We start from the raw sequence: 25,968 nt of genomic DNA, 5'->3' as shown, positions 1-25,968 counted from the left end.
ATGAAGATTCATATTGCTTTTCATTTTGAAAAGTCCTTTCAAAGATAATTCTTCAAAAATACCTAAGATTAACTGACAACCTACTCGATTAAGCTTCAACAAAATAATACTTACTAGATTTCTTGATAACAGGAAAAAATGACTTTAAAACTAGATGCAGTGGACAATTTTAAAGTATAAAAACCTGCTTTTTATAAGAGAACATACCTATATTGCCTATTTTAGGATTCCATATCCATCTTGTAAAATTTTATATTTCTTAGCATCAGTAATGACTAACTAGCTGTCCCTGAAATTCATGACTGGTTCATTTTTGATACTTACATATAAGCAAAAATAATCCTCACAAAAGGAATTTTTTCTAGAACATGGGAATTTATAAGGGAAGAATCTCTCTAGAGTTAATTTGTCTGATTGAGTTAAAAATATCTTTTATAGTATGGCCTGCCACTCAAAATTTTTCATTGTTTTCAAGTCATGGCTTATTATTGAGCGTATCTTTATATGATAAATAGGGATTTCACATACTTCTTCAAATACTTCACGTACTTTGTGTTTTGAGTACAATCACACTGAGTAACTTTGAGGTGCAAATTTTGTTCTAATGAACTAATTCTTTTTTTAATTGAAATATAGTTGATACATAATGTTACATTAGTTTCAGGCATGCAACAGAGTGATTCCACAAGTCTACACTATTATGTTGTGTTCACAAGTGTAGCTACCATCTGTCACCATACAAAGTGACGACAGTACCATTGACTATGTTCCCTGTGCTGTACCTTTCATCCCCATGACCTCATGACCTAATTCTTAAGACACTGAGGTCTCATGCACACTCACACATACACACAGTTGGTAAACGAGCACATCATTGGTGACCAGGAGCTGTAGTAGACGGGATGGAGCCCCTGTGAATGGCTGAGGTGACTGGGAGGTGAGGAAGTAAAAGCAGCCAGTGTGGAAGGGGGGGTTTATTCTTGGATGTGGGGGGCTATGGGGTCCCGCTTCCTGTTGGCGTGAGTGTAGAAATAGCACATAGCAGTGCGGAAGAAGGCGCCAGTGGGGACAGGAGGGACGGACTGATGGTCGGGAACACAGGAGCCAAGAGACGGGAAGGACTGGGGTCCAGGGTCCAGACGGAGGAGTCAGCCTCAGATTGGAGGCAGGAGGAGCCTGTCCTCAACCACGGGAAGAGAAGAGACAGCAGCACTTGAAGGGGCGGGAAATGAAAGGCAGAAGGAAACTGGCACCAGGGGGTTTCTGGGCATCTGGGGAAGCTGGCAGCCTGGCCCATCCGCTGAGAGGTGAGAGGGCAGGGCACGTCGGGGAGAAGGTGGTGAACATCCCTTCCTGAGCGGCCGGCCACCTGCTGTGTCAATCTCTTCCAGTGAATTCTATGAGCCCGAAGCATTAATGATGGAGGAAGAAGGGATGGTGATTGTCGGTCTGCTGGTGGGACTCAATGTTCTTGATGCCAATCTCTGCTTAAAAGGAGAAGACTTGGATTCTCAGGTAGGATGGGAATCTTGGCTTGAGGTGGAACGTCTTCTTTGGGCTGGGGATTTTGCACAGGGCGGTGGACATGTGCCGGGCCTTCTTATGGGCAAAGCGCAGAGGGTTTCTGCTCCAGGGCTGTGCTGGGGAAGGGAAGTCCGGGCCAGGGCACGGAGGCACACGAAGGTGGAGGCTGGGCTCGGTTTGCAGGCCATCCGTACCATGCTAACAGCCATGCTTGTGTCCCGAGAGCTTCGAGAAGCCATTGGAGGCTTTTAAGCAGTGTGCTGGCATAATCAGGCCCGGGTTTGAGAAAGATCAATCTAGCAACCATCCAAGTGATGAGTTAGACGCGGCCAAGAGTAGAGACCGCAAAAACATGGAGCGGACAAGTCCCAAAGGTTGGGTGGGGACTGGAGATAAGAGTTGGGAGAGATTGGGGAAGGGAGGTGATGCAGGGGGCATGAAATGAAAGCGGGCAGCAAGGAGCAGAGCACCCTGAGGGGCAGGACCGTCCTCCTTTCTTCGTGCCCAGGAGCAGCTGACCAGGGCTGAGGCCTAAACTGGTGGTGGGGACGGTAAGTGAGTGAGGGGGAGAGACAGCCCCACCCCTCCCCACCTCCAGCCCCTTCAGCGCACGTGTGGCTCTGGCTGAGCGACTGCCTGGCTGGCTTCCCGCCCCAAGTTGGGTACGAGGAATCTAAAGCTTCCCCTAGTCCCTTCGTACCCAAGCCAGCAGTTTTTCTTTTCTTTTTTCTTTTGGTTATAATCTCTCCTCCCTTCCCCCCCCCCCCCGATAGTTTTGTTGTTTTTGCATGTTGAAAATGTTTCAAAAAATAAAGAGAAGTATTTTTGGAAAGAACCAAAACCTCACACTGAATCCCATTACTCAGACAGCTAATTAATTTAATGTTACATTTTGATATCTATCCTTTCAACACATGAATAAGGGTGTGTGTGTGTTTTTATATTTTAGAGGTATTTGGACTTTTTTTTGTTAAACCAAAATATGATTATTCCAGGCACACACCGTTTTGTAATGTTTTTTTGACACTATGTCCCACATGGCTCTCAATGTCAGTGGAGATACGAGCCATTTAAACGGCTGCACAGTAGAAGCGTTACCTCAGAGAGACTGCGGATTTGGTTCCAGACCACTGCAATTAAGTGAATATCTCAGTAGAGCGAGTCATGACTTTCTTTGGTTTCCCGGTGCATATAAAAGTTATGTGTACACTATACTGTGGCCTATCACAACATCTTTAAAAAAAAATCAATGTGTAAGTAAATAATAAAAATAAAAATTAAGCTAAGTAAATTAAATAAAAAATCAATATAAAGTATTTTTTTTAAGATTTTATTTATATGAGAGAGAGAGGGATCACGAGCACAGGGAGAAGGTCAGAGGGAGAGGGAGAAGCAGACTCCCTGCTGAGTAGGGAGCCTGATGCAGGGCTCAATCCCAGGACCTAGGATCATGACCTGAGCTGAAAGCAGACGCTTAACCGACTGAGCCACCCAGGCACCCCCATACCTTAATTTTAAAATTCTTTCTTGCTAAAAAATTCTAACCATCATCTGAGCTTTCAGTGAGTCATAATCACTGATCACGGATCATCATAACAAAGGTAGAAATAGGAAAAGTTTGAAATACGTGATTACCAAAATGTGACACAGAGACACGGGGGGAGCAAATGCTGTGGGGAAAACGGTGCTGATGGACCTGTCCAACACAGCTGCCACAGACCTTCAGCTTGTAAAAATGCAGTCTGGGAAGTGCAGTAAAGCAAAGGGCAATAAAACGATGTATGCCTGTATTCATTTTATGAGCGTACTGTAATTTATTTAACCAGTACCTTATTAACTAAGGTTGATTCTGTATTACTACAGTACTGTAAACATCCTCATACCTCTTCGTACTGTTGTCCATTGATTTCCTTAGAATACATTTTGGGATTTCTGTGTTAAAGTAAACATTCTACATTAGTATTATGACATCATAATGAGCATTCTTGATCTTTTTCAATCTCATAGACCAAAACAGCTCTTCTCAAATTTACATTTTTTTTTAAAGCATGTTTAGTTGTTTTTTTTTTTTTAAAGATTTATCTTAGAGGATGCACGTGCCGGAGGAGTGGGAGAGGATCTCAAGTAGGTTCCCCGCTGAGCGCGGACCCACCCCCCAGGCAGGACTTGATATCACAACCCTGAGATCATGACTTGAGCCAAAATCAAGAGTCAGTCAAAGGGTGCCTGGGTAGCTCAGTCGGTTAAGCGTCTCCCTTCAGTCATGATCTCAAGGTCCTGGGATCGAGCCCTGAGTTGGTCTCTCCGCTCAGTGGGGAGTCTGCTTATCCTTTGCGCCTCCCCCGTTCATACGAGCGCGCGTCTCTCAGATAAATAAAATCTTCTTTAAAAAATTTAATTAGGGATGTCTGGGTGGCTCAGTCCGTTGGGCAACTCTGCCTTCGGCTCGTTTATGATCCCAGGGTCCTGGGATCGAGCCCCGCATCGGGCTCCCTGCTCGGCAGGAAGCCTGCTTCTCCCTCTCCCACTCCCCCTGCTCGTGTTCCCTCTCTCACTGTCTCTCTCTCTTGCTCTCTCTCTGACAAATAAATAAAATCTTTAAAAAAAAATTTTTTTTAGGGCGCCCGGGTGGCTCAGATGGTTAAGTGTCTGCCTTCGGCTCAGGTCATGATCCCAGGGTTCTGGGATCGAGCCCCACATCAGGCTCCCTGCTCAGTGGGGAGTCTTCTTATCGCTCTGCCTCTGCCGCTCTCCCTGATCATGCTCTCTCTCTCTCTGTATCTCTGTGTCTCAAATGAAGAATTAAAATCTTTAAATAAATAAATAAATAAAAATTTAATTAAAAAAAAAAGTCACTTAACTAACTGAGCCACCCAGGCACCCCTATTTATTTTTTAAAGTGGGCTCCGTGCCCAACGTGGGGCTTGGAACTCACAACCCTGAGATCAAGAGTCACATGCTCTACCATCTGAGCCAGCCAGGTGCCCCAGCAAATTTACATTTTTGAGAACTCAGGAGGTCAAGTATATTTTTTACATGTGTTATTTGCCATTGGTGGTTCAGTTTTCGTGATTCCCCCTTCCTGTTCCTTTTGTGATTCCCTGTTCCAGTTCCTCCCATTTTTCTGAGTCTTCCATTTCTTTTCCACTCCTTTATTATAGATTAATGATATTAACTGTCAGAATTTTGGTTATCAGTTTTTTTCTAGTTTCTTACAGCTGTTTTCCCTGCAAGGAAAAAAAGGGGGTTTTTTGCAGTCAAATTTATTTTTTTTTTTTTCAAAGATTCTATTTTTACATAATCTCTACCCCCAACCGTGGGGCTCGAACTCACAGCCCCGAGATCCAGAGTTGCATGCTCTCCTGACTCAGCCAGCCAGGCGCCCCAGCATTCACACTTAATGGACTTTTTCTTTATACCGTCTAAGGTATTGTGCTTAGAAAGTCCTTTCCCATCTAAAAATTAACCTGATTTTTTAAGTCAACTGTATTTTTTACATTTAAATAATGCCTGTCATTTCTTTTGACATAGTGTGAAATGGGAGTCTAGGTTTCGTTTACAAACAGTAAACCAGTTTTCTCAATATCATGTATCAAGTACATTTTTCTACTAATTTGAAATTTCACCTTTATTTCACACCTTTATGTGTGAAATATCCATAATCCAATGAGGTTTATTTCTGGACTCAGAAGCCTAGTCTCTGAATCTCTTTATCCTATGTCAGTAACAGTCTTTTTTTTTTTTTTTAAGATTTTATTTATTTATTTGAGAGAGAGAGTGAGCACGAGTGGGGGGTGGAGGGGGAGAGGGAGAGGGCTCCCCAGCCCGACACAGGGCTGGATCCCAGGATCCTGAGATCATGACCTGAGCCGAAGGCAGAGCTTGACCGAGCCACCCAGGCGCCCCTGTACTGTTATTTATCGTTATTACCATTATTTAAGAGACGGTCTGAGGGAACCTTTGAAGAGTCCTCTGAAATGACAGTAGTCAGCTGTTTCCTTCGTTTTCAGTTTTAAAATAGAATTTCTGTGTGTGTGTCTGTGCTCACGGTAGAATTTTTTTTGTTAATTCTAGCAGACACATGGCGTCCTGTGAGTTGCAGGTGTACAGTGCAGTGATCCCAGGCTTCTGTACTTTTCCCCGGTCTGTTCTTCAGCTCAGGGCCTCTCATACGCCGCCATGACGTGTGAATGCTTGCTGCTGATGTCTCAGGGATCTTCCTCCTCATGTTTAGAAAGTACTATTCCAGTCTCATTTATTTTACGTTTTTATTAAAAATGAGCGTGTGGGGCCATCACATACCCTTTTTTGGCATCTTTTGAAATGTCATATCTTTTAACCCATAAATATAATTGAATTCATTCATAGGTTTCCTGTTGTGATATTACCCCTGCATTCCTAAAATAAACCCAGAGTGGCCATCGTGTGTTATTCTTCTAGCGTGCGCCTAGATTTAATAGGTCTTTGTCCCTTTGTGGTGTCAGAATTGTGTTAATCTCATAAAATAAGCTGGATAATGTTTTTTTCTTGTTTTCCAGAACTGTTGATAAGAGCAGGAATTATTTTTCTATTTGAAGGTTTCTTCCTGGTATGATCTCTTCAGCATTATGCTTTTTTTTTTTGGTCCTAGTTCTTTGACCACTTTAATTTTTTACTTAGCTCTTGGTCAGTTTATTGGTTTCCTGTGTCTTGGGACGATTTTTTAGTCATTTGTATTTTTCCAGAAGTCATTTATTTCATTCAGATCTATTAGTTACATGAGAGTGTTCCCTCACAGCTTCTTAAAATCTCACTTTTCTCATTTGCATACTGTGCACTTGCTACTAAATACCAATCGTACTGGATAGAATTTGTCTACTGTGTTGAATTTGAAGAACCAGCTCTTACTTTTATGGACCAGTTCTGCCTTCTGCCTTGGGAGAAGGGCTTTATTTGCTTCCTGATCCATTAATGTCTACTTTGAGTGCTAACGCTTCTTTCTTTCTTTCTTTTTTTTTTTTGAAAGATTTTATTTATTTGACAGAGAGAGCATGACCAGGGGGGAGGAGCAAGGAGAGAGTGAGAAGCAGGCTTCCCGCAGAGCAGGGAGCCTGATGCAGGGCTCGATCCCAGGACCCCGGGACCATGACCTGAGCTGAAGGCAGACGCTCCACCGACTGAGCCACCCAGGCGTCCCTCTCTCCTTCTTTCTATTGTTGGGTTTTTTCACAGTTGAAAATGTATTTCTTTTTTACTTAATTTTTTTAAATTTTATTATTTAATTTTTTTTTTAAGATTTTATTTATTTGATAGAGAGAGATACAGTGAGAGAGGGAACACAAGCAGAGGGAGTGGGAGACGGAGAAGCAGGCTTCCCGCAGAGCAGAGAGCCTGATGCAGGGCTTGATCCCAGGACCCTGGGATCATGACCTGAGCTGAAGGCAGACACTTAACGACTGAGCCACCCAGGCGCCCCTATTTAATTTTTTTTTTTTAAGATCTTATTTTTGAGTAATCTCTACACCCAGTGTGGGGCTTGAACTCACAACCTCGAGATCATGAGTCTCATGCTCCACCCACTGAGCCAGCCAGGCGCCCTTTATTTATTTTTATTATTTATTGCAAAAGAAATGCATCCTTGTTGAAAAAAGTTTATACAGAAGCATATCAAGTGAAAAGTAAAATTGAAACTCCCCTTCTCCCCTCCCCTGTCAATCCCACTCATCTCCATAGATGATGGTAAAAACTGAGGGGAAAGTCTTTCTAAAACCAGTTCTACTTTTTCTATGCATCTGTATATACATAGGTTTTGTTTCAGATTAAATCCTCTTTCTGGGTAAGGAATCACCAGCCAGGTAACCGGTAGCCATCACTGTATCTCACGGTTGGGGGTTGACTGGGCTGAGAGAGGCAGGTACTTCTTGACTAAGGGCCCTGTGATTGCAGGCAGGTTGGCAGGGGCAGCAATCACTGAGGCTTCCTGTCTTGCTTGTCTGTCTTGGGGCTGAGAAGGGACTCACTGAGCTGGGACTGGAACAGCAGAGGCTTCTCAGGCACCTCTGTCCTCATGTGGTCATAGCTCCAGGGTAGCCAGAATTCCTCCGTGGAAGCTCAGAACTTCAAAGGTATATGCCTCTAGAGGGAGAGCCAGGAAGAAGCTTGTGTTGCCTTCATTAACATGGCTGCAGAAATCACAGGAACATTTCTGCCGCTTTTTACTCAAGACAGACCCTGAGGCTGCCCAGGTTCAAGGGTCGGGAATGTAGATTGGTGGGAGGTGCGACAGAGAAGTTACAGAAACCATCACACGTGGCTCTGGCTTTAACATAAATGGTGTTACTATAGGGACACCTGGGTGGCTGAGTTGGTTGAACATCCGACTCTTGGTTTCAGCTCCAGTCGTGATCTCAGGGTCGTGGGATCGAGCCCTGCTTGGGCTCCATGCTCAGCACAGAGTCGGCTTGAGATTTCTCTCTCTCCTTCTTCCTCTGCTCCTTCCCCCCGTGCTCATGCTCTCTCTCTCAAATAAATAAATCTTTTTTTAAAAAAATGGTGATACTATACAGAGTTAATGCGATACCTATCGCTCTGGGATTTAACATTTTCTCCTGGAGCTTTCTTCATGTCATTATACATGCATCTACAGCATTCTTTGTTACAGTTGCATAGGGATCTGTGATTCGTCTGCTACATGAGTGATAAATATCTATTGGTGGACCCAGTTTTCCCTTTTTTCAAATACGAGTGGCTTCATTTACTCACACTGGAGTAGACAGTGGCAGACCAGCCTCTCATTCTCTCCTGAGTGCTTTATTTCTGGACAAAGCCCTTGACATTCAGATGGGAGAGGTTTGGGTCCTCCCTCGTTCTCCACAGCAGCAGAGAATGTCCCCTGGAAAATGGGATGGGACCATTTCACCCACGATTTAGGGAAGGAAGGAGGCAGAGTGTCAGTTAAGGTTACCTACCACCTCGATCTAGCGATCCAGGCCTTTTTTTTTTTTTTTTAATTACTTTGTACCTGAAGAACTTTGTTGATCTTTGTCAGCAACTTGATTGTTGAATAAATACACAAAACTAACCTTGACAAGGGAGTAAAATTTCAGAATATTCCCTTAAATTCTGATTTTTTTTAGGTTGTATTTATTGAGAGAGAGAGACAGCAGGAGGGGCAGAGGGAGAGAGAGAATCTTAAGCAGACTCCCTGCTGAACATGGAGCCCGACGCAGGGCTCGATCTCACACCCCTGAGATCATGACCTGAGCCAAAATCAAGAGTCGGTTGCTTAACCGACTGAGCCACCCAGGCGCTCCCCGCTAAATTCTGATTTTTAATACGTTTTTCTTCTAGAAGGTGGTGGGGTTATTTTCCTCTTGGTTTGTTTGTTCAGTTGATTGCTATTTTATAGAGCTAGTTAGCACAACTAGATGTTTGTAGGAAAGAGACAGGAATGTAAATACCCTGAATTTTAAAGATGTAAGGTTTGTGGAAAACGGGACAAGTTTCTCTTATTTAAACTTGTACATTTTATGTCAATCAGGTTGGAGTGATTGATTTTTCCCTCTACCTTAAGGATGTGCAGGATCTTGATGGTGGCAAAGAGTAAGTACCACCCTGCATGCTGCGCTCTTCAAGTTTCATGAAATTCTGGCGAAGAATGCTACATTTGTGTTTGCTTTGTGGGCCATTTTCATTTTCGTTGGGCGTTTTTAGTTACAGAAGTAATACATTAATATTCCCATGTGCAAGGAATTGAGCTCTGCAGAATAGAGAGGACAAGTGAAACGTCCCCATTAACACTGTGCCCCATCTCCAACTCAGTCTCCTCCCAGGGCTTTTCTAAATGCCTTGCGGGGATATATTTGTTGGTAGTACAGTTTGCCTTATGGTTTGTTTGAATACGAATGGGGCAGTACTCTTATGTAGACGTAAGTTGCCTTGGGCTTGTCCTTGGATCCTGGCGTGTCCTGGATGTCTCTTCACGCCACTGTAGCTCTCCTTCGTGCTGCTAACAAGAGCATTCTTTTATTTTTATTTTTTTGACTTTATGCCAATGTTTTTATTGTTATGTTAATCACCATACATTATATCATTAGTTTTTGATGTAGTGTTCCATGATTCATTGTTTGCATATAACACCCAGTGCTCCATGCAGAACGTGCCCTCTTTAATACCCATCACCAGGCTAACCCATCCCCCCACCCCCCTCCCCTCTAGAACCCTCAGTTTGTTTCTCAGAGTCCATCGTCTCTCATGGTTCGTCTCCCCCTCCGATTTCCCCCCCTTCATTCTTCCCCTCCAAGAGCATTCTTTTAAAGGAGCTATTCTGGGAAAAAAGAGAAGTAAACAAAGCAAACAGTGTGTATAACTTGCTACCATTTGAATTATGATAAAGAATATACATCCTTACGCATATGTTGCACTTCCACGCGCATGGCCTGCTTCTAGAGGAGCATATGGACCTGCTCACACTGGCTGCTTGGAGAGGAATTGGCCGGGGGCCGGCATGGGGGGGAGTTTCACTGTAAACCCTTGGGTTGTGTTTGACTCTTTTGCCACCTGTCTTTCCAACGTGTTCCCGTAAGGATTCTCACGGTCTCTGTCCCAGCAGCACACCTTAGCTGGCAGTGGGAACCCCATTAATGCTTCAGGCATTTTGAGTACAAGGATTCACCCACTTGAGACTTAAACAAAAATGTATTCTTGGGGCGCCTGGCAGGCTCAGTTGGTAGAGCATGCAACTCTTGATCTTGGGATTGCAAGTTGGAGCCCCGTGTTGGGTATAAAGATTACTTAAAAATAAAATTGATATATAGTTAATGTAAAGAAATGGAAATAAACTGATTATCAATAAGGAGATAATTGAATAAATTATGGAGCATTCAAAATATTCCACTCTGTGACATATTATGCAGCCATAACAAATTTGACCGACGGGGTATAGTAGACTTACAGGGATTTCCACAAGGTATGATCGAGTGAGAGAAGTATGACACTGAGAAGCGTATACAGCTGCCCCCTGAACAGCACAGGTGCGAGCTGCACAAGTCTACTTACACACAGATTTTTTTTTTTCAGTAAATACGTACAGCACTGTAAGTGTGTTTTCCTTATGATTTTTTTTTTTAAGATTTATTTATTTTAGAGAAGGGGAGGGAGGGGCAGAAGGAGAGGGAGAGAGAATCCCAAGCAGACGCTGTGCTGAGCGTGGAGTCTGGCTCGGGGTTCGATCTCACAAACCTGAGATCAGACCTAAGCCGGAATCAAGAGTCGGCCACTTAACTGACTGCACCATCCAGGCGCCCCCCTCCACCTTATGATATTCTTAATAACATTTTCTTTAACTTATTTCATTGTAAGACTGGAGTATATAATACACATAAGACACAAAATGCGTGTTAATTGATTATGTAATTGGTAAGGCTTCCAGTCAATAGTAGGCTATTAGTATAAGTTTTTGAGGAGTCAAAAGCTATGTGCAGAGGTTGGCACCCCTACCCTTGCATTATTCAAGGGTCACCCATATATCATTTTTGTAAACAAACCTAAGCAATCCCTAATATATTTTTTGTGTTTCAATTACATATCCTATCTGTAGAACACAGATGGATATCATGATCATATGCATGTGGGCTCCACAGACTGCTCATGTGGGTTACCTGCAGAGCTATGTGAAGGGCAGAGCAGGTAAAAGAAATAATCGACCATGCTGAATAATGCAGCACCTGTGGCATGCACCTGTGTAGAACGATCCCTGTGTGAACATACGTATGTATGTATGTATGTAAAGAAATTGGGGGCTGGGGGGGGAGTCTAACTTTAAAATGTTCAACCCTTTTTTTTTTTTTTTTAGCCAGACCGGTCAGCTTTATGTTTTGAAAAGCCTTTGGTCTCCTTTTCTGAGCCACGCTCTTTCCCTTCCGCACGACAAGGGCTACTGCATCCACCACCTCAAGGGAGGGCCATTTGCACATGGCCGTCGGTGTTTGCACCTTGCCTGCCAGATGGCTTTCTCTCCTCTTCCCAAATGCCTGGCCTGCCAGGGCAGGAGGGTGTCTGCCCGAGGCCTGCTCACGTTTCTGCATCTCCCAAGGCCCTGGCTGCTGTCCCCACCACACCCCACCCCTTGGCCAGCTTTGCTCTCTGTTCACTCCGGGACCGGGACCAGGCAGACATTATTACTGAGGTCTGACTGTCCCTTGGTTTCCTGATGATACTGGTACTTCTTCAAGGTGATCCGCACATTGGGGGATGGTTACAAAGTATTAGCCACGAATTAAAGGAATTTCTCTCTTTTTATGCTCTTTTTAAAAGGCACGAAAGAATTACTGATGTCCTTGATCAAAAAAATTACGTGGAAGAACTTAACCGGCACTTAAGGTAGGACTCGCTCCTTTTTCCAGTGTTACAGTTCCTTCTCAATACCCGATAATCATTTCATGGAACATTTTTGAATCGCCATATATATTCATAACTGACTTTTTTTCCAATCCAAGAAAGAAGGTTATCATGCTTGTGTGTACAGACTGGAGAAGTATGATTTCTTGATAAGGAGCTTTGGGAATTCTTGGGTTCTTTGTTTTGTGCAGTTAGGCAATGCAGAAAGCAAACAGATTACACCTTGAGTCTCCACCCCCCACCCCTCAGCCACCCAGTTGGAAGTTGGGAAGCACTGTTCCTGCTGGGAATCAGCACACATCCCTCTGGGGTGCCGGGGCAGGATGATAAAAGGGTTGGAAAACCACCGGGCTAGACCTTTGACGACAGTTCAGTAGCAAATAGCAGGCGTCTGTACCTTGATTTTTCAGTTTATTGGAAAGCTGCTATTCTGTTTCATGAAGCACTGGCCGAGGGCGGTGTTGGTGGCGAGCGGGCAGAGATGCTCAGTCTGATTGGTGGGGAGACCTGTTGTCGCTGTGTCTCTGAATCCCCTCCAAGAGTGTGCGGTGCACCGTAGCCCTGCTCCACGGGAGCAGCCCGGCTGCCCCAGGTGCCCCTGAGACCGCGCAGGGAGCTGGCACGTCATTGCAGAACAGGAGAGCTGCTCCACGCTCTCCTTAGGTGTGACGCTGGCTGCTATTGTGAGAGATTCTTGACAGGTCCCTCATTTATGGAGCGTTTTTATAAGGAACAGAGGTCAGATTTTAGCAAATGCCCTTTCGCATCGTTAAGGTAATCATGACTTTTATCCCTTAATCTGTATTTGATTAGTAGATGTCTTCATACTGAGCCATTTCTGTATCACAGGGATAAACTCTACTTGATTGTAGTTTTATTTTTTAAAGATTTTATTCATTTGTGAGAGAGAGAGCATGAGTGGGAGGAGAGGCAGAGGGAGAGGGAGAAGGAGACACTCTTCTGAGCTGGGCACCTACCTCAGGGCCCAATCCCAGGACTCTGGGATCACGACCTGAGCTGGAGGCAGACACTTAACCGACTGAGCCACCCAGGCGCGCCTTGAGAGTAGTTTTAATAATCATTTTTTAATATGTAAACTGACCTAATTATTCTGTAGTTTTTCCTCTCTGGCATGGTGTCAGGGTTGTGCAGCTTCACAAAATGAATTGGGAAGAGTTTCTGGTTCGTGAGCATTATTTGCTCCTTGAAAACACAAAGCTCGGGGCGCCTGGCTGGCTTAGTCGGTGGAGCATGCGACTCTTGATCCCAAGGTTGTGAGTGTGAGCCCCATATTGGGTGTAGAAATTACTTTAAAAATTTTTTTCTTAAAGAAAACAGAAAATGTGAAGCTCAAAGCCTTTATTGAGGCAGTACTTTGCCAACTTTTCAGTTTTTCCTAAGTTTGGTTATCTAGATTTTTTCCTTCTGAGGATATGTCTCTTTTGGTCATTTAGATTTTCTAAGAAAAGCATAAATTTTAGTGACATTTTCTAAGTTATACAGTTGGAATAGAACTGAAAATTATGGGGCACCTGGGTGGCTCAGTCGTTAAGCGTCTGCCTTCAGCTCAGGTCATGATCCCAGGGTCCTGGGATGGAGCCCCGCATCGGGCTCCCTGCTCAGCAGGAAGCCTGCTCCCTCTCCCACTCCCCCTGCTTATTTCCCTCTCTCGCTGTGTCTCTGTCAAAAAAATAAAATCTTTAAAAAAAAAAAACCTGAAAATTGTATACTTTTAAAATTTGTAATTCCCAGGGAGCCTGGGTGGTTCAGTTGGTTAAGCATCTGATGCTTGATCTTGGATCAGGTCTCGATCTCAGTCATGACTTCCAAGCTCCCCCCCCCGCCCCCCATTGGGCTTCACCCTGAGTTTGGCGCCTACTTAAAAAAACAAAAGCAAAAACAAACCCGGTAATTCCCTCCATATCTTTTGTGTTCCCTTTCTCATTTTGTGTCACTGTGTTTTAATTTTTCTCCCCCCTCAATGCTCGAACCTTGATTCATTAGCGTCGCCAGGTTTGTTTCTTTGTCCTCCCCTCACTGGCAAAAGGCACCAGTTTGGGGCAGTAGGGCCCGTTGCCTAAAAGTACAGGTTCTGGAGCCAGATCACCTGGATTCAGATCCTGGCGCCCCTCCAGAGGGGGATGATCATGAGTGAGTTTTCCAGTGTAAAGTTACGGTTTTCTCATCTGTGAAATAGGTAACAGTAAGATTTGCCCACAGTGTCGTGGGGAGGGTCACATGAGCTGATGCATTGAAAGTGCTTAGAACAAACAGGGCCTGGCACATCATCCAAAAAGGAAGTTACTGCTTGTTAATGTTACTGTATTTTTTTATCAAATTTACATTCGTTTGACATGTTTTTCAGTAGGAAAGTAGTACAGATTAAAGAGTATTTGAAAAATGAGGCAAAGTGTTAAAAAAAATTAAAAAACCACCTTTGCTCATACAACCCCAAAGTACCAATATCTTGTTACAGATATTGATCTAGATACATGGCCGCCAGCACATTTTGGTTCCCATCTATCGTGTTAGGGAGAAAAAAAACTATTTCTTTTCCAGTTGGCTAAAAAAGAAATGGATAGCGTATTTTGGGGGAAAGACATTGAAATCTTTGTAGTAAATGTATACACATGCACACATACATACATATTTAGAATTCTCATCTCTGAGTTTGTTGGAGACCCTCGACTCTCCATCCATCGCACAGGAAACCTAGGAATCTGTTCTCATCATTCACAGGCTGGGGAGACAGCCTTTATAAGCTCACTGTTACTTAATGTGTTGTTTTCTCTAGCTGCACAGTTGGGGATCTTCAAAGCAAGATAGATGGCTTGGAAAAGACGAATTCAAAGCTTCAAGAAGAGGTTTGTAACTTACTGAAGTTCTTAGAACAGAATGGCCCAAGGTGAAGAGACAGTATGGTTGGTGTATCCGACCAGAGCTTCTCGCTGGTCGGAATGGGAATTGCTAAGTTTGGGTTGAACTGCACGTGGGGGTTGGGGGGGTGTCAGGCGTTCTCAGAGTTCTGCATCCTCAGAATGTCCGTGTTCAGCGCTGTCCGGGGCTTCCCGTGAGCCGGGGCAGCTGATCATGAGCCAGTTCTAAGGGACTTAGGTTTTACCACCTCACAGTGCACCCGGGGAAAACCAGGCGTCCTTGGGAAAGCCCAGCTCCTGTGGTGAATGTGCTTCTCTCTTCCTCTTTACCCACCTTCCTCTGATGTAGTCTGGCCCCCTGCTGCCCAGAAGGCACAGACTCTGTTACGAGGTAAAAGTAACCCTCGCCCACCCCTTCTGTGTTTCGGCCTCTCAGGAGCATGGAACCAGTCTCCCCACAGTGTGGTCTTTCTCTGCTTTCTCACTAGGAAGAGAGAGAATGAAAGGACAGGAAGAAGGAGGGCTGAGGCCGAGGAAGAAAGCTTGCTGCCAGCTGCCCGGCAGTCTCCTTGGTGGACACATCTTGTCTCCTGTTAGCAGGAGGGGGGTTGCTCAGCCTTTCTGAGGCTTTCCACAGGTAGCGGTCCCTGGCTACTCGGGCCTCCCCACCAGGTCTCCCTGGGGAGGAAGAGGGCTGTGACAGGGGCCAGGGCGTGACCCCCACCTCGGTGTGGAGGCAGGTTACGGCCAAAGGAGAGACGCAGAGCATGCCTCTGTATGGAGGGCCCAATTTAAGGCATCCTTTAAACTGACTGCTCTCTCCCATGGGGCCAGCCCTGAAAAGCTTTAAGGAGAGGAGCTCAGATTTGTGTGAGGAGAAGGAGATTCAAAGGTGGCCTTCATAGATGGGCTTCCCGGGAGCAGCTTCACCACACTTAGAATTGGAGGACCCCGTTTCCCTTGGGTGGGTGGGCCTCTGGGCCTCAGTTTAGGTAGGCAGGTCTTTGGGCCTCATGTTCTCTTCTCCAGATCAGATGATAACCCATACCTTACAATGTTGTTGTAGAAATTAGGTAAGTGTTATATAAATGTGCCGAATACACTTGGCGCATGGAGACATTAGTTGATTTTAGATCAAACAGATTGATTCTTTGTTCTCCCTGGCGAGGTGGCATACTTTCAGTGACGGTCTAATTTTAGCTTTTGGAACTAAACAGCTGGGTTATTTTTTTCTTTAAAGGTCAACAATTGTAATAGAAAACACGCTTTAGAGAAAAGTCTCTCTCTTCAGGGTGTGCTCTCTCCATCTTCAGAGAGCGGATGGGAATTAGCGTCTGGCTTCTGCCTGCTTCTTCCCTGGTAGCAACTAGCACCTCCTAGAGCCTTAAAGTTTCTTATTTAGGTGCAGCAACTTATGGTTAGTCGTGGGTTCTGAGTCCACTTGGACTTAGATGCTGTTGACGAAGAGGAGCAAGGAGTTCAGTGCCTCAGGGCCCCCCTCAGGGAGTGACGCCAAGAGCACAGCCAGTTCCGGTCTTTTTTCCCCTTCCCCAGCCCGCGCTTCTCTCTCCAGGCTGGGTTCGGAGGCTGGGTAAGGAGAGGTTGGTGGGTGTGCTCACGCCTCTGCCTGCCTCTCCTGAGAGCCTCCCCTCGGCAGGTCCGCGAAGGTGTCCTGTTTGTATACACTTTGCCCTAACCTGTGGTAGCTCACGGACAGGAAGATGCTCTCCAGGGCCTGTCTTCAGTGGTTTGGTTGTGATTCCTCTCCCAGAAGCTTTCACTCTCCCGCTAGGGATAAAATGTCCTTTTGCTTCTTGGCTGGAAAGACTTCAAAAGCCCATAATCCCTTTGCTAAGTAAGAGCTACTGTTATCATTGGTGTTTACATAGTCGCCAACTTTTCCTACCCATTTTTAACCTAGGTGATTTTTTTTTATTTAGAGATGAGAACATCCTTTATAAACCCACCTTTTTTCCTTATCGATATTTCACCCTAAGTATGTTCTCAAGTCACTAAAAGCCTTTGCAGACATTCTCATAACTACATGTTTGCCCAGAGGCGCCCACTGCCATTCGTTAAACGTTTTCTCCAGTATTGGACATTCAAGTGTCTGTCACAGTTTCTGTCCGTAAATTTTTGCCCAGATTAACTAGTTTGCTCTCGTTTTTTTAAAACTGTGTCAGTATATTACCTATTCAAAACCAAGAAATAAAATAAAAAACAAAATATCAAATACGTGGAAATCCATCGTCACTTGCGAAGGTGCCAGACGTCAGCTTTTAAATTTGGAACGGTAAGATTAATTTTGACGTTAAGAAACATAAAAATCTTTCTTCATCAGCTTTCAGCTGCAACAGACCGGATTTGTTCGCTTCAAGAAGAGCAGCAACAATTAAGAGAACAAAACGAGTTAATTCGCGAAAGAAGCGAGAAGAGCGTGGAGGTGAGATGCTGGCCCCACAGCAGGGTGGCGCGCCGCACGCACGCGCACGTCATGCACGCACACGTCACGCGCGCGCGCGTCCCCGGCCGACCTCAAGCTCCCTGTGCGGTGGTGATGCGGGCCGCACGCACGCACACGTCCCGCACGCGCGCTTCCCGGGCAGACCTCAAGTTCCCTGAGCGGTGGTGACGCGGGCCGCGCGCGCGGGCATCCCCAGCAGATCTCAAGCTCCCTGTGTGGTGGTGACGCAGGCAGCGCGCACGCACGTCCCGCACGCGCGCGTCCCCGGCCGACCGCAAGCTCCCTGTGTGGTGGTGACGTAGGCCGCACGCACGCACACATCCCGCACGCGCGCGTCCCCGGCAGACCTCAAGCTCCCTGTGCGGTGGTGACGAGGGCCGCTGCCGTGATTGGTGCTCCTGCGCCCCCCCCCCCCCCCGCCCGCGGGCCGCGTGGACCGCTGCTCCCGCACCTGTGGGCCCCGCGCTCGGAGCCTCGGCCCCGTGCCGGGGGCTCTGTGAGGCCGCCCCGGCGCCCGCCCGTCCCGTCGGTGGGCCCTCCCCCCGGCCCTGCCGCCCCAGGCGCTGCGCCTCCCGGCGCCGGAGACCCGCTTTGCTGTGCGGCAGGGCTGCTGGCTGGCAGCCGTCTCGCCTGCGGACCGGAGGACCGGGAGGCCGTAGCTGGTGCGTCTCGAAAGCCACCCAGTGCTGAGCAACATGCCCGGTGAACGAATCCGGGCCGGGTGGGGGCCTTGCCCACTGAGAACAACTGCTCTGCTTTAACGAAAACTAAGTACAAATCATTTCCTGAACCTAACTTTGCAAAAGTCTGCTGGCTTGCTTTCATCCTTCAAGTTCAAAGAATTTTTTGAAATATCTTTTAACCTTTCTCTAGTATGCTTAAAAAATAGAAATTATCCTACATCTTTAAAAATTACGGCATTCTTTTTTTTAATTTTTTTTTTGTCTTAGTTTAAATAGGCTCCATGCCCAAGGTGGGGCTTTGAACTCATGACCCTGAGACGAGGGGTCACATACTTTACCGACTCAGCCAGCCGGGCATCCCTATGGCGTGTTTTAAAACACTTTGTAGTTAGTTCACTTCCCTAAGCAAACCCTTTCTCTGGGTGTTCTTGTTTGATACAGATAACGAAACAAGACACAAAAGTTGAGCTGGAGACTTACAAGCAAACTCGACAAGGTCTGGATGAAATGTACAGTGATGTGTGGAAGCAGCTAAAAGAAGAGAAGAAAGTGCGTTTGGTGAGTGTGCAGGACTGAGTGTCTTTAGCAGGTGTTCCCCGGTAGCCCGCCACGTCTTGGTCTGCACGTTTCACACACGTGCTTAGATCTGCTTTTATTTATTTTTTTTTTTTTAAAGATTTTATTTATATACTTGAGAGAGAGAGCACATGAGAGGGGGGAGGGTCAGAGGGAGAAGCAGACTCCCTGCCGAGCAGGGAGCCCGACGCGGGACTTGATCCAGGGACTCCAGGATCATGACCTGAGCCGAAGGCAGTTGCTTAACCAACTGAGCCACCCAGGCGCCCCTAGATCTGCTTTTAAAAACAAATGAGTTTTTTGGGATACCTGGGTGGTTCAGTCCGTTAAGCATCTGCCCTCCGCTGGGGTCAGGATCTCAGGGTGGTGGGATCCAGCCCGGAGTCGGACTACCTGCTCACAGGGCAGTCGGCTTCTCCCTCTGCCTCTCCCCAACTCATGCTCTCCTTTGTCTCGTTCTCTCAAATAAAATATTTTTAAAAAAAAAATTTTAATTTTTCGTATAAAGTTTTTGTTTTTGTTTTTTTTAGTTTTTCTTTAAAGATTTTATTTATTTGAGAGAGAGAGAGCAAAAAAGCACAAGCAGGGGGAGCAGCGGAGGGAGAGGAAGAGGCAGGCTTCCCGCTGAGCAGGGAGCCCGATTCGGGACTCGATCCCAGAACCCTGGGATCATCACCTGAGCCAAAAGCAGACGCTTAACCATCTGAGCCACCCAGGCGCCCTATATAAAGTTTTTAAAGTGTGAAAAAATATATTCATGGAGAAGCAGAAATTGTCCCTTTAAAAAAAAAATTTTTTTTTTAAGGGGTTACTTAGTTTACCACTAAGTTTTGCGTTTTTCCGATTTTATAAACCTTTGTCAGGGATCACCGTGAGACCAGATTCATGGTGGTTTTGCCAGTACAGCTCCCTCAGTCACAGCCTCTAGTCTGTTTCTTTCCACCTAACCTCCACGCCAGTGACCAGTATTTTGTTTTTTGTGTTATTTTAGTAGGCTCCATACTCATCATGGGGCTTGAACTCACAACCCTGATCAGGAGTTGCGGGTGCTACCAACTGAGCCAGCCAGGCGCCCCAGCCAGTGTTTTGTTTTGTTTTGTTTTTTGGGTTTTTTTTAAGATTTTTATTTATTTATTTGACAGAGAGAGCACACAAGCAGAGGGAGTAGCAGGGAGGGGCAGAGGGAGAAACAGGCTTCCCGCTGAGCGGGGAGCCCGATGCGGGGCTCAGTCCCAGGACCCTGGTTTCATGACCTGAGCCCCTTAATGACTGAGCTACCCAGGCACCCCCCAGCCAGTGTTTTTTATTAGACCCAGTTCTTGGATCTGCTTTGTTTCTTTGCTTCTTTGCACCGATGTGGAGACGTGTCCGGAGTTACCCAGGACGGAACTAGTTCAGCATGGTCGCACCCTTGTTGGCCTTAATCTAGCAGCCCATTCCAAAAACTCTGACATGGCAGTGTCACAGTGCTGAGCAGACATTCTTTCAGGCTGTGCGTTCTAGTCTTCGGGTTTAAAGAACATGGTTGCTAGAACTCGAGGCTGAGTGCCACCTACCAGCTTTCTGTTGTCTGCATACAAAGCCAGTTCATTATACAATGAGAAAAAGGGAAAAACTTAATCTAGTAGTGCTCCAGACAGACTCTCATAAATCTCCCTAACCTATTCTGGCTTTGGGTTTTTTATTTTTGGCAATTCCCAGGATACAGCCTCAGGTAAACACACATCTGTGTCTACTTCAGTAACACTTTCGTTATCAATACTCTCTTAAGGAACTAGAAAAAGAACTGGAGTTACAGATTGGAATGAAGACAGAAATGGAAATTGCCATGAAGCTGCTAGAAAAGGACACGCACGAGAAGCAGGACACCCTGGTCGCCCTCCGCCAGCAGCTGGAAGAAGTCAAAGCGATTAATTTACAGATGTTCCACAAAGTTCAGGTAGGAGTTGGCTTTGTGTGCGTCCCACAGTCCTACAGCCTGGCTTCCTGCTGCTTGTCGCACACTGCCTCTTGGTCTGTCCCCGCTCTTCCTGCAGGAGAGGGAGGACACATCTGTGAGGCGCTCGCATGCGGTGGGCCCGGTCCCTAGGCCCTATCGCACGTTCCTGCACTTACTTTATTTGGGCCTCCCATTAGTCCCCAAGAAAAGTTTATAACGTGGAGGAACGTAAGTGACAGGGCAGAACCCAGTGACTGCATCACGTGCCTGGGCTGGCCCAGCTCCTAAGTAGAGCCGACAACGCAACTGTGTCTTCTGAATCCAAACCCGCACTCGGCCTGTTGTTCCCTTCATGTCTCCCTAGTGTCTGTCTCCTTCTGCTTCAGTGACTAGTTGTCTGCCCCCAGGAGATGGAGAAGCAGAGTAAGGAGCAATATAAGTTAGTATGGTCTTTTCAAGCTTTGCCGAGACGCTGATCTTGCCAAGTCTCCAGCCGCACAGCTAGCTGCTCACCTCTCCTGTCATGTTGGAGGGGTCCAGGGGAGCTAGCCCAGAAAGAGTCGATCATGCCACGGTTTGAAAGCTAGCATCTAAAATCGCAAAGCTTGGGCACCTCGGTGGCTCAGTCATTAAGCGTCTGCCTTCAGCTCAGGTCATGATCCAGGGTCCTGGGATCGAGCCCCACATTGGGCTCCCTGCTCAGCGGGGAGCCTGCTTCTCCCTCTTCCTCTGCTCCCTCCCCCTGCTCATATTCTCTCTCAAATAAAAAATCTTTAAAATGAAAAATAAAATCGCAAAGCTTTCTTGCCCAGAAGCTACGGCAGCGCCCAGGACTATCCTCTGTCCTCAAAACTTTTCTTTTTTTGAAGTTCTGTTTTCTGTTTTTAATGCCCACACTATCCCACTTCCTCTTCCCTAGCTGTCATGCATCTGTGTGAGAGATGGCGTGAGGGCAGACACACGTGTGTTCTTTTGTTCTGCCTTTTTTAAACTGTTATGTAACTGACATTATCATAGTAGCAGCAGTTGGAAATTAAAGTATAGGGAGAAAATGGAAAATAGTTTCGCTGTTTTCCCTCCTGCACATGCTCTGTTTTAATTTGTTCGTGTTTTCTTCTGCTTTGGGTCCGTCTGTAAACGTAATCTTAATGCACATTAGAGGAAGCCATCCTGCCATAATAACTTAGCAGACCCTAAAATAGCATTCCAGATCAGTGGTCCCTCAGGGACCCAGGCTCCAGCTGCCATGCTTGCTGGCGGAAGGGGAGAGAAAAGCAGAAGTCAGAGGCAGGATTTCCTCCCAGACAGAGAAGTTGCACACGTCATTCCACTGGATTCCACAGCAAAGGGCAAGGCAGCATGGCCAGGCATGGCTGCGAGCAGAGCCTGGGGCCAGCGTGTCTGGGCTGCCAGCCCGATGAAGGGGAGCACAGGGGTTAATAGCCGTGGTGGTTGCTCTCCCCCATCGGCCCCACGAGCTCCTGGAAGTCCCGTCCAGTCCCAGAGTCCTCACTGTCCACAGCCCCTGGGTGTTGGGCAGCACTCTGCACGGAGCCCACCAGGCCTGTGTTTGAACCACAAGACCAGCTGTCTTTCACGTTGACCCATCCTGCCCAGCATAGAATGGTGGGGCCAAAACACGATTGCCAAATGCCTATTTGCCAAGGGAAACTAGGGACACACAGGGCAGACCCCGGTCTGCCGTGGCCCTCACTGCATCTCTGGGCAGGAACTGTGAAGGCTCCCCTCCCTCTGTCGCATGAAGAACTTGTCTGTGGACCGCCGTGGTCCCTGAGACGTCCACCATCTCCGTGGCCCATGGGAAGCGGGCTCTGAAGGGGCGCGGGGCCTTCCTGGTGGCCGCGCACCTGTTGCGACCGGCTCCTTCCTGGCGTCAGTTTGCTGGCCTGGAGGTTGTCTGAAGGATCAAACAGTCACAGATGTTCTTCGGGCCTGACTGTGGGTTTTTGACAGTGCAGTCCCCTCGGTCATTGTGTGCGTGTGTTTCCCCTCAGTCCGTGTGTCGGTGCCCACAGTTTAGTGGCCCATTTATTAAGCGCAGTTCTCGTGCCTGCCTCAGTCTCTCCCTCCCTCGCTCCCTCCCTCCCCTCAGTGGCCCGCACCCCTGACCTGCTGCAGGATGCCGTGGGGCCTCCGGGGCTCACTTGCCAGTTTCTCTCACTTCCTTCAGGGCGCAGAAGCAGGTAGCTTTTCTAACCCGTCCGGCCCCTACCCTTGGACCCCGCTCCTGTCTCCGCAGCCCCCTCGCTCACGGCCGCCATGGCTGCGCCCCGGCTCTTCACAGCCACGACCCCTGGAGCCCTGGCGCGGTTGGCGTGGCTTCCACGTCCGGGCTGGGGCAAGTGGCAGTTTTGCTCATTGTTTGCCACGATTAACAAGGGTCACTGGCTCCCCGGCTTGTCACCCCTGCTTTGCCGGCACCCGGCCCTGGTCTGCTGAGTCAGTGCTGCGTACTGTACGTTTCCTGGCTCAGGGGCTTCGCGAGTGTCCCTCAGTGTGGGGTCTGCTGTCATAAAACACCCCTTGTTTTCTTTTCTCCTCATGCCCGCTCACATCCTTGTTCCTCTGGGCCTACGTTCTAGAGTGTTTATTTTGTATGGATAGTTGTCATTCTAAAATGCACATCATCTTGAGTACGTGAATTGTAATTTACATGGGTGGTATTGTGCGTCGCTCTCTTCCTTTTTCCCCCTCAGAGCTACACACAGCCGGGGTGCACCTGGTTTGGGCTTTGAAGGGGTTAGTCCTGGTGTATGCGGTCACTGCTTCTTGCCCATCCCCGCAGTGGTGGACACTGTTCCTGCCACTCCGCCAGCACGAACACCCCCATGGCGGCTGGTCTACACGTCCCCCCCCCCCCCAGGGGCTCTGGAGGGGTGCGGGGGGGCGTCTCTCTGGCCCATGCTTTGGGTCCTTGGTTTGTGGAAGCCCAGCCGCATCACTTTCCAGAAGGGCTGCACCAGCACGCGCCGCCCCCTCCAGCGCGGTCTGCTGACATCTGTATTCTGAGTGTGCTGTTTTATATGCGTTTGTTCGGCTAGTGAGTGTCCACAGCATCCCCTCGTATGTTTTTTAGCCTTTCGTGCTTCCTGTTCTTGCCTGTTCATGCTTTTTGTCCTGGTTTTCTTTTCTTTCTTTCTTTCTTTTTTTATTTTATTTATTTATTAGAGAGAGACAGAGAGCACAAGCAGGAGGGGAGAGGGAGACTCCCCGCTGAGCAAGGAGCCCGATGCGGGGCTCAATCCCAGGACCCTGGGATCATGACCTGAGCTGAAGGCAGACACTTAACCGACTGAGCCACCCAGGCCCCCAGTCCTTGTTTTCTTTTTTAAATTGAAGTTTAGTTGACATTAGTTGCAAGTGTACAACACAGTGAATCAAGTTCAATTACACAGAGCTCATCATGAAAAGTGAAGTCACCATCTTATCACCATACAACATGATTACAGTATTATTTTTTTTTCTAAAGCATTGAGAATTTTTGCTCTTTTTTTTTTTTAAGATTTTATTTATTTATTTGAGAGAGAGAATGAGATAGAGCATGAGAGGAGGGAGGGTCAGAGGGAGAAGCAGACTCCCTGCCGAGCAGGGAGCCCAATGCGGGACTCGATCCTGGGACTCCAGGATCATGACCTGAGCCGAAGGCAGTTGCTTAACCAATTGAGCCACCCAGGCACCCCATGATTACAGTATTATTGACTATATTGCCCGTGCTATATTTTTCATCCCCATGACTTATTTGTAAGTGGAAATTTTACCTCTTAATCTCCTTTACCTATTTCTTCCATGCCCTACCCCTCTAGAAGCCACCAGTTTGTTCTCTGTATTTTTTTGTCTTTTTCTGGTTTGTTTTCTGGATTCCACATATAAGTGAAATCGTATATGGTGAAATAAATGGGCCACTAAACTGTGGGCACCGACACACGGTTTTTGTCTTTCACTTTCTGACTTATTTCACTTAGCATGATACCCTCTAGATCCATCCATGTTGTTGCAAATGGCAAGATCCCATTCTTTTTGATGGCTGAGTAATACTCTGTTGTGTGTACACACACACTTATCCATTCATCCGTTGATGGACTCTTGGGCTGTTTCCATATCTTGGCCCTTTGGAAATAATGCTGCGGTAAACAATGGTGCAGGTATCTCTTCGAATTTGTATTTTCATTTTCTTTCGTGAAATTACTGGATCATATAATATTTCTATTTTTACTTTTTTGAGGAACCTCCAGTCTGCTTTCCACAGTGGCTGCACCAATCACTTGTCTGTTGGCCATCTGGATGTCTTCTGTAGGAAAACATGTAAATGGGTCTTCTGTCCATTTTTAATCAGATTATTTTTAGCTGTGGTTTATTGTAGGAGTTCTTTGTATATTTTGGATATTAACCCCTTATCAGACATCTCCTTTACAAATGTCTTCTCCCATTCAGGAGGTTATCGTTTCATTTTGTTGATGGTTTCCTTCAGTATGCAAAAACTTTTAGTTTGATGTTGTCCCAATAGTTTATTTTTACTTTTGTTTCCCTTGCCAGAAAAATGTTGCTAAGGCCAATGTCCCAGGAGATTGCACTATGCTTTCTTTTTGGATTTTTATGGTTTTAGTTCTCACATTTAGGTCTTTAATCCATTTTGAGTTTATTTTTGTGTGTGGTTTATGAAAGCAGTCCGGTTTCATTCCTTTCTATGTAGCTGTCCAGTTTTCTCAACACCATTTGTTGAAGACATCGTATATTCGTATATTCTTGCCACCTTTTTGGTAGATTGACAGTATGAGCTTGGGTTTACTTCTGGGCTCTCATCCTGTTCCATCGATCTAGGTATCTGTTTCTGTACAAGTACCGTATTTATTCTTCCCGTCTGTGAGCATGGTCTGGCTTTCTATCATCTTCAGTTTTTTTCAATCCATGTCTTATAGTCTTCATAGTATAGGTTTTTTACCCCCTTGGTGGAATTTATTCTTAGATATTTTATTATTTTTGATGCAATTATAAATGGGGTTTTTTTTTTCTTAATTTCTCTTTGTGCTACTTTGTTATTAGTGTATAGAAATACAACAGACTTCTGTATATTAATTTTGTATCTGCAACCTTACTGAATTCATTTATCTGTTGTAAAATTTTTTTGGTAGAGTCTTTCAGGTTTTCTGTATAGAGTATCATGTATTTGCAAATAGTGACAGTTTTACTTCTTTCTTACCAACTTGGATTCCTTTTCTTTTTGTTGTCTGATTACTGTGGCTAGGATGTCCAGTTCTATGTTGAATAAAAGTGGGGAGAGTGGACATCCTTGTCTTGTTCCTGACCTTAGAGGAAGAGCTCTCAGTGTTTCCCCATCGAGTCTGATGCTAGCTGTGTGTCTATCATGTATGGCCTTTATGATGTTGAGGTATGTTCCCTGTGAACCCACTTTGTTGAGAGTTCTTATCACGAATGGATGTTACATTTTGTCAGATATTTTTTCTGCATCTATTAAGATGATCATATGGTTTTTACCCTTCATTTTGTTAA

The 25,968-nt window shown here is 46.2% G+C and overlaps 1 protein-coding gene and 1 non-coding gene across 3 annotated transcripts in view; one reads left to right on the top strand and one right to left on the bottom strand.

The window, feature by feature from the left end:
* Window positions 1–25,968, top strand: part of RUFY1 (RUN and FYVE domain containing 1) — a 58,878-nt gene that overhangs the window by 14,170 nt on the left and 18,740 nt on the right. For both annotated transcript variants that reach the window (XM_078067651.1, XM_078067652.1), the window contains exons 5-11: window positions 1,392–1,515; window positions 9,044–9,105; window positions 11,818–11,883; window positions 14,696–14,765; window positions 17,119–17,220; window positions 18,366–18,482; window positions 20,272–20,439. In XM_078067651.1, coding sequence (XP_077923777.1) covers window positions 1,392–1,515; window positions 9,044–9,105; window positions 11,818–11,883; window positions 14,696–14,765; window positions 17,119–17,220; window positions 18,366–18,482; window positions 20,272–20,439 — 709 coding nt within the window. The remainder of the gene's footprint in view (window positions 1–1,391; window positions 1,516–9,043; window positions 9,106–11,817; window positions 11,884–14,695; window positions 14,766–17,118; window positions 17,221–18,365; window positions 18,483–20,271; window positions 20,440–25,968) is intronic.
* TRNAM-CAU (transfer RNA methionine (anticodon CAU)) lies at window positions 7,025–7,097 on the bottom strand. The gene has a single exon. It is a non-coding gene; the product is annotated as a tRNA-Met (tRNA).

The sequence above is a fragment of the Halichoerus grypus genome, chromosome 2 (genome assembly GCF_964656455.1).
Source record: "Halichoerus grypus chromosome 2, mHalGry1.hap1.1, whole genome shotgun sequence".
Classification (NCBI taxonomy): Eukaryota; Metazoa; Chordata; class Mammalia; order Carnivora; family Phocidae; genus Halichoerus; species Halichoerus grypus.
Note: the sequence above shows the minus strand (reverse complement) of the source record. Positions and strands in the feature narration are given on the sequence as shown.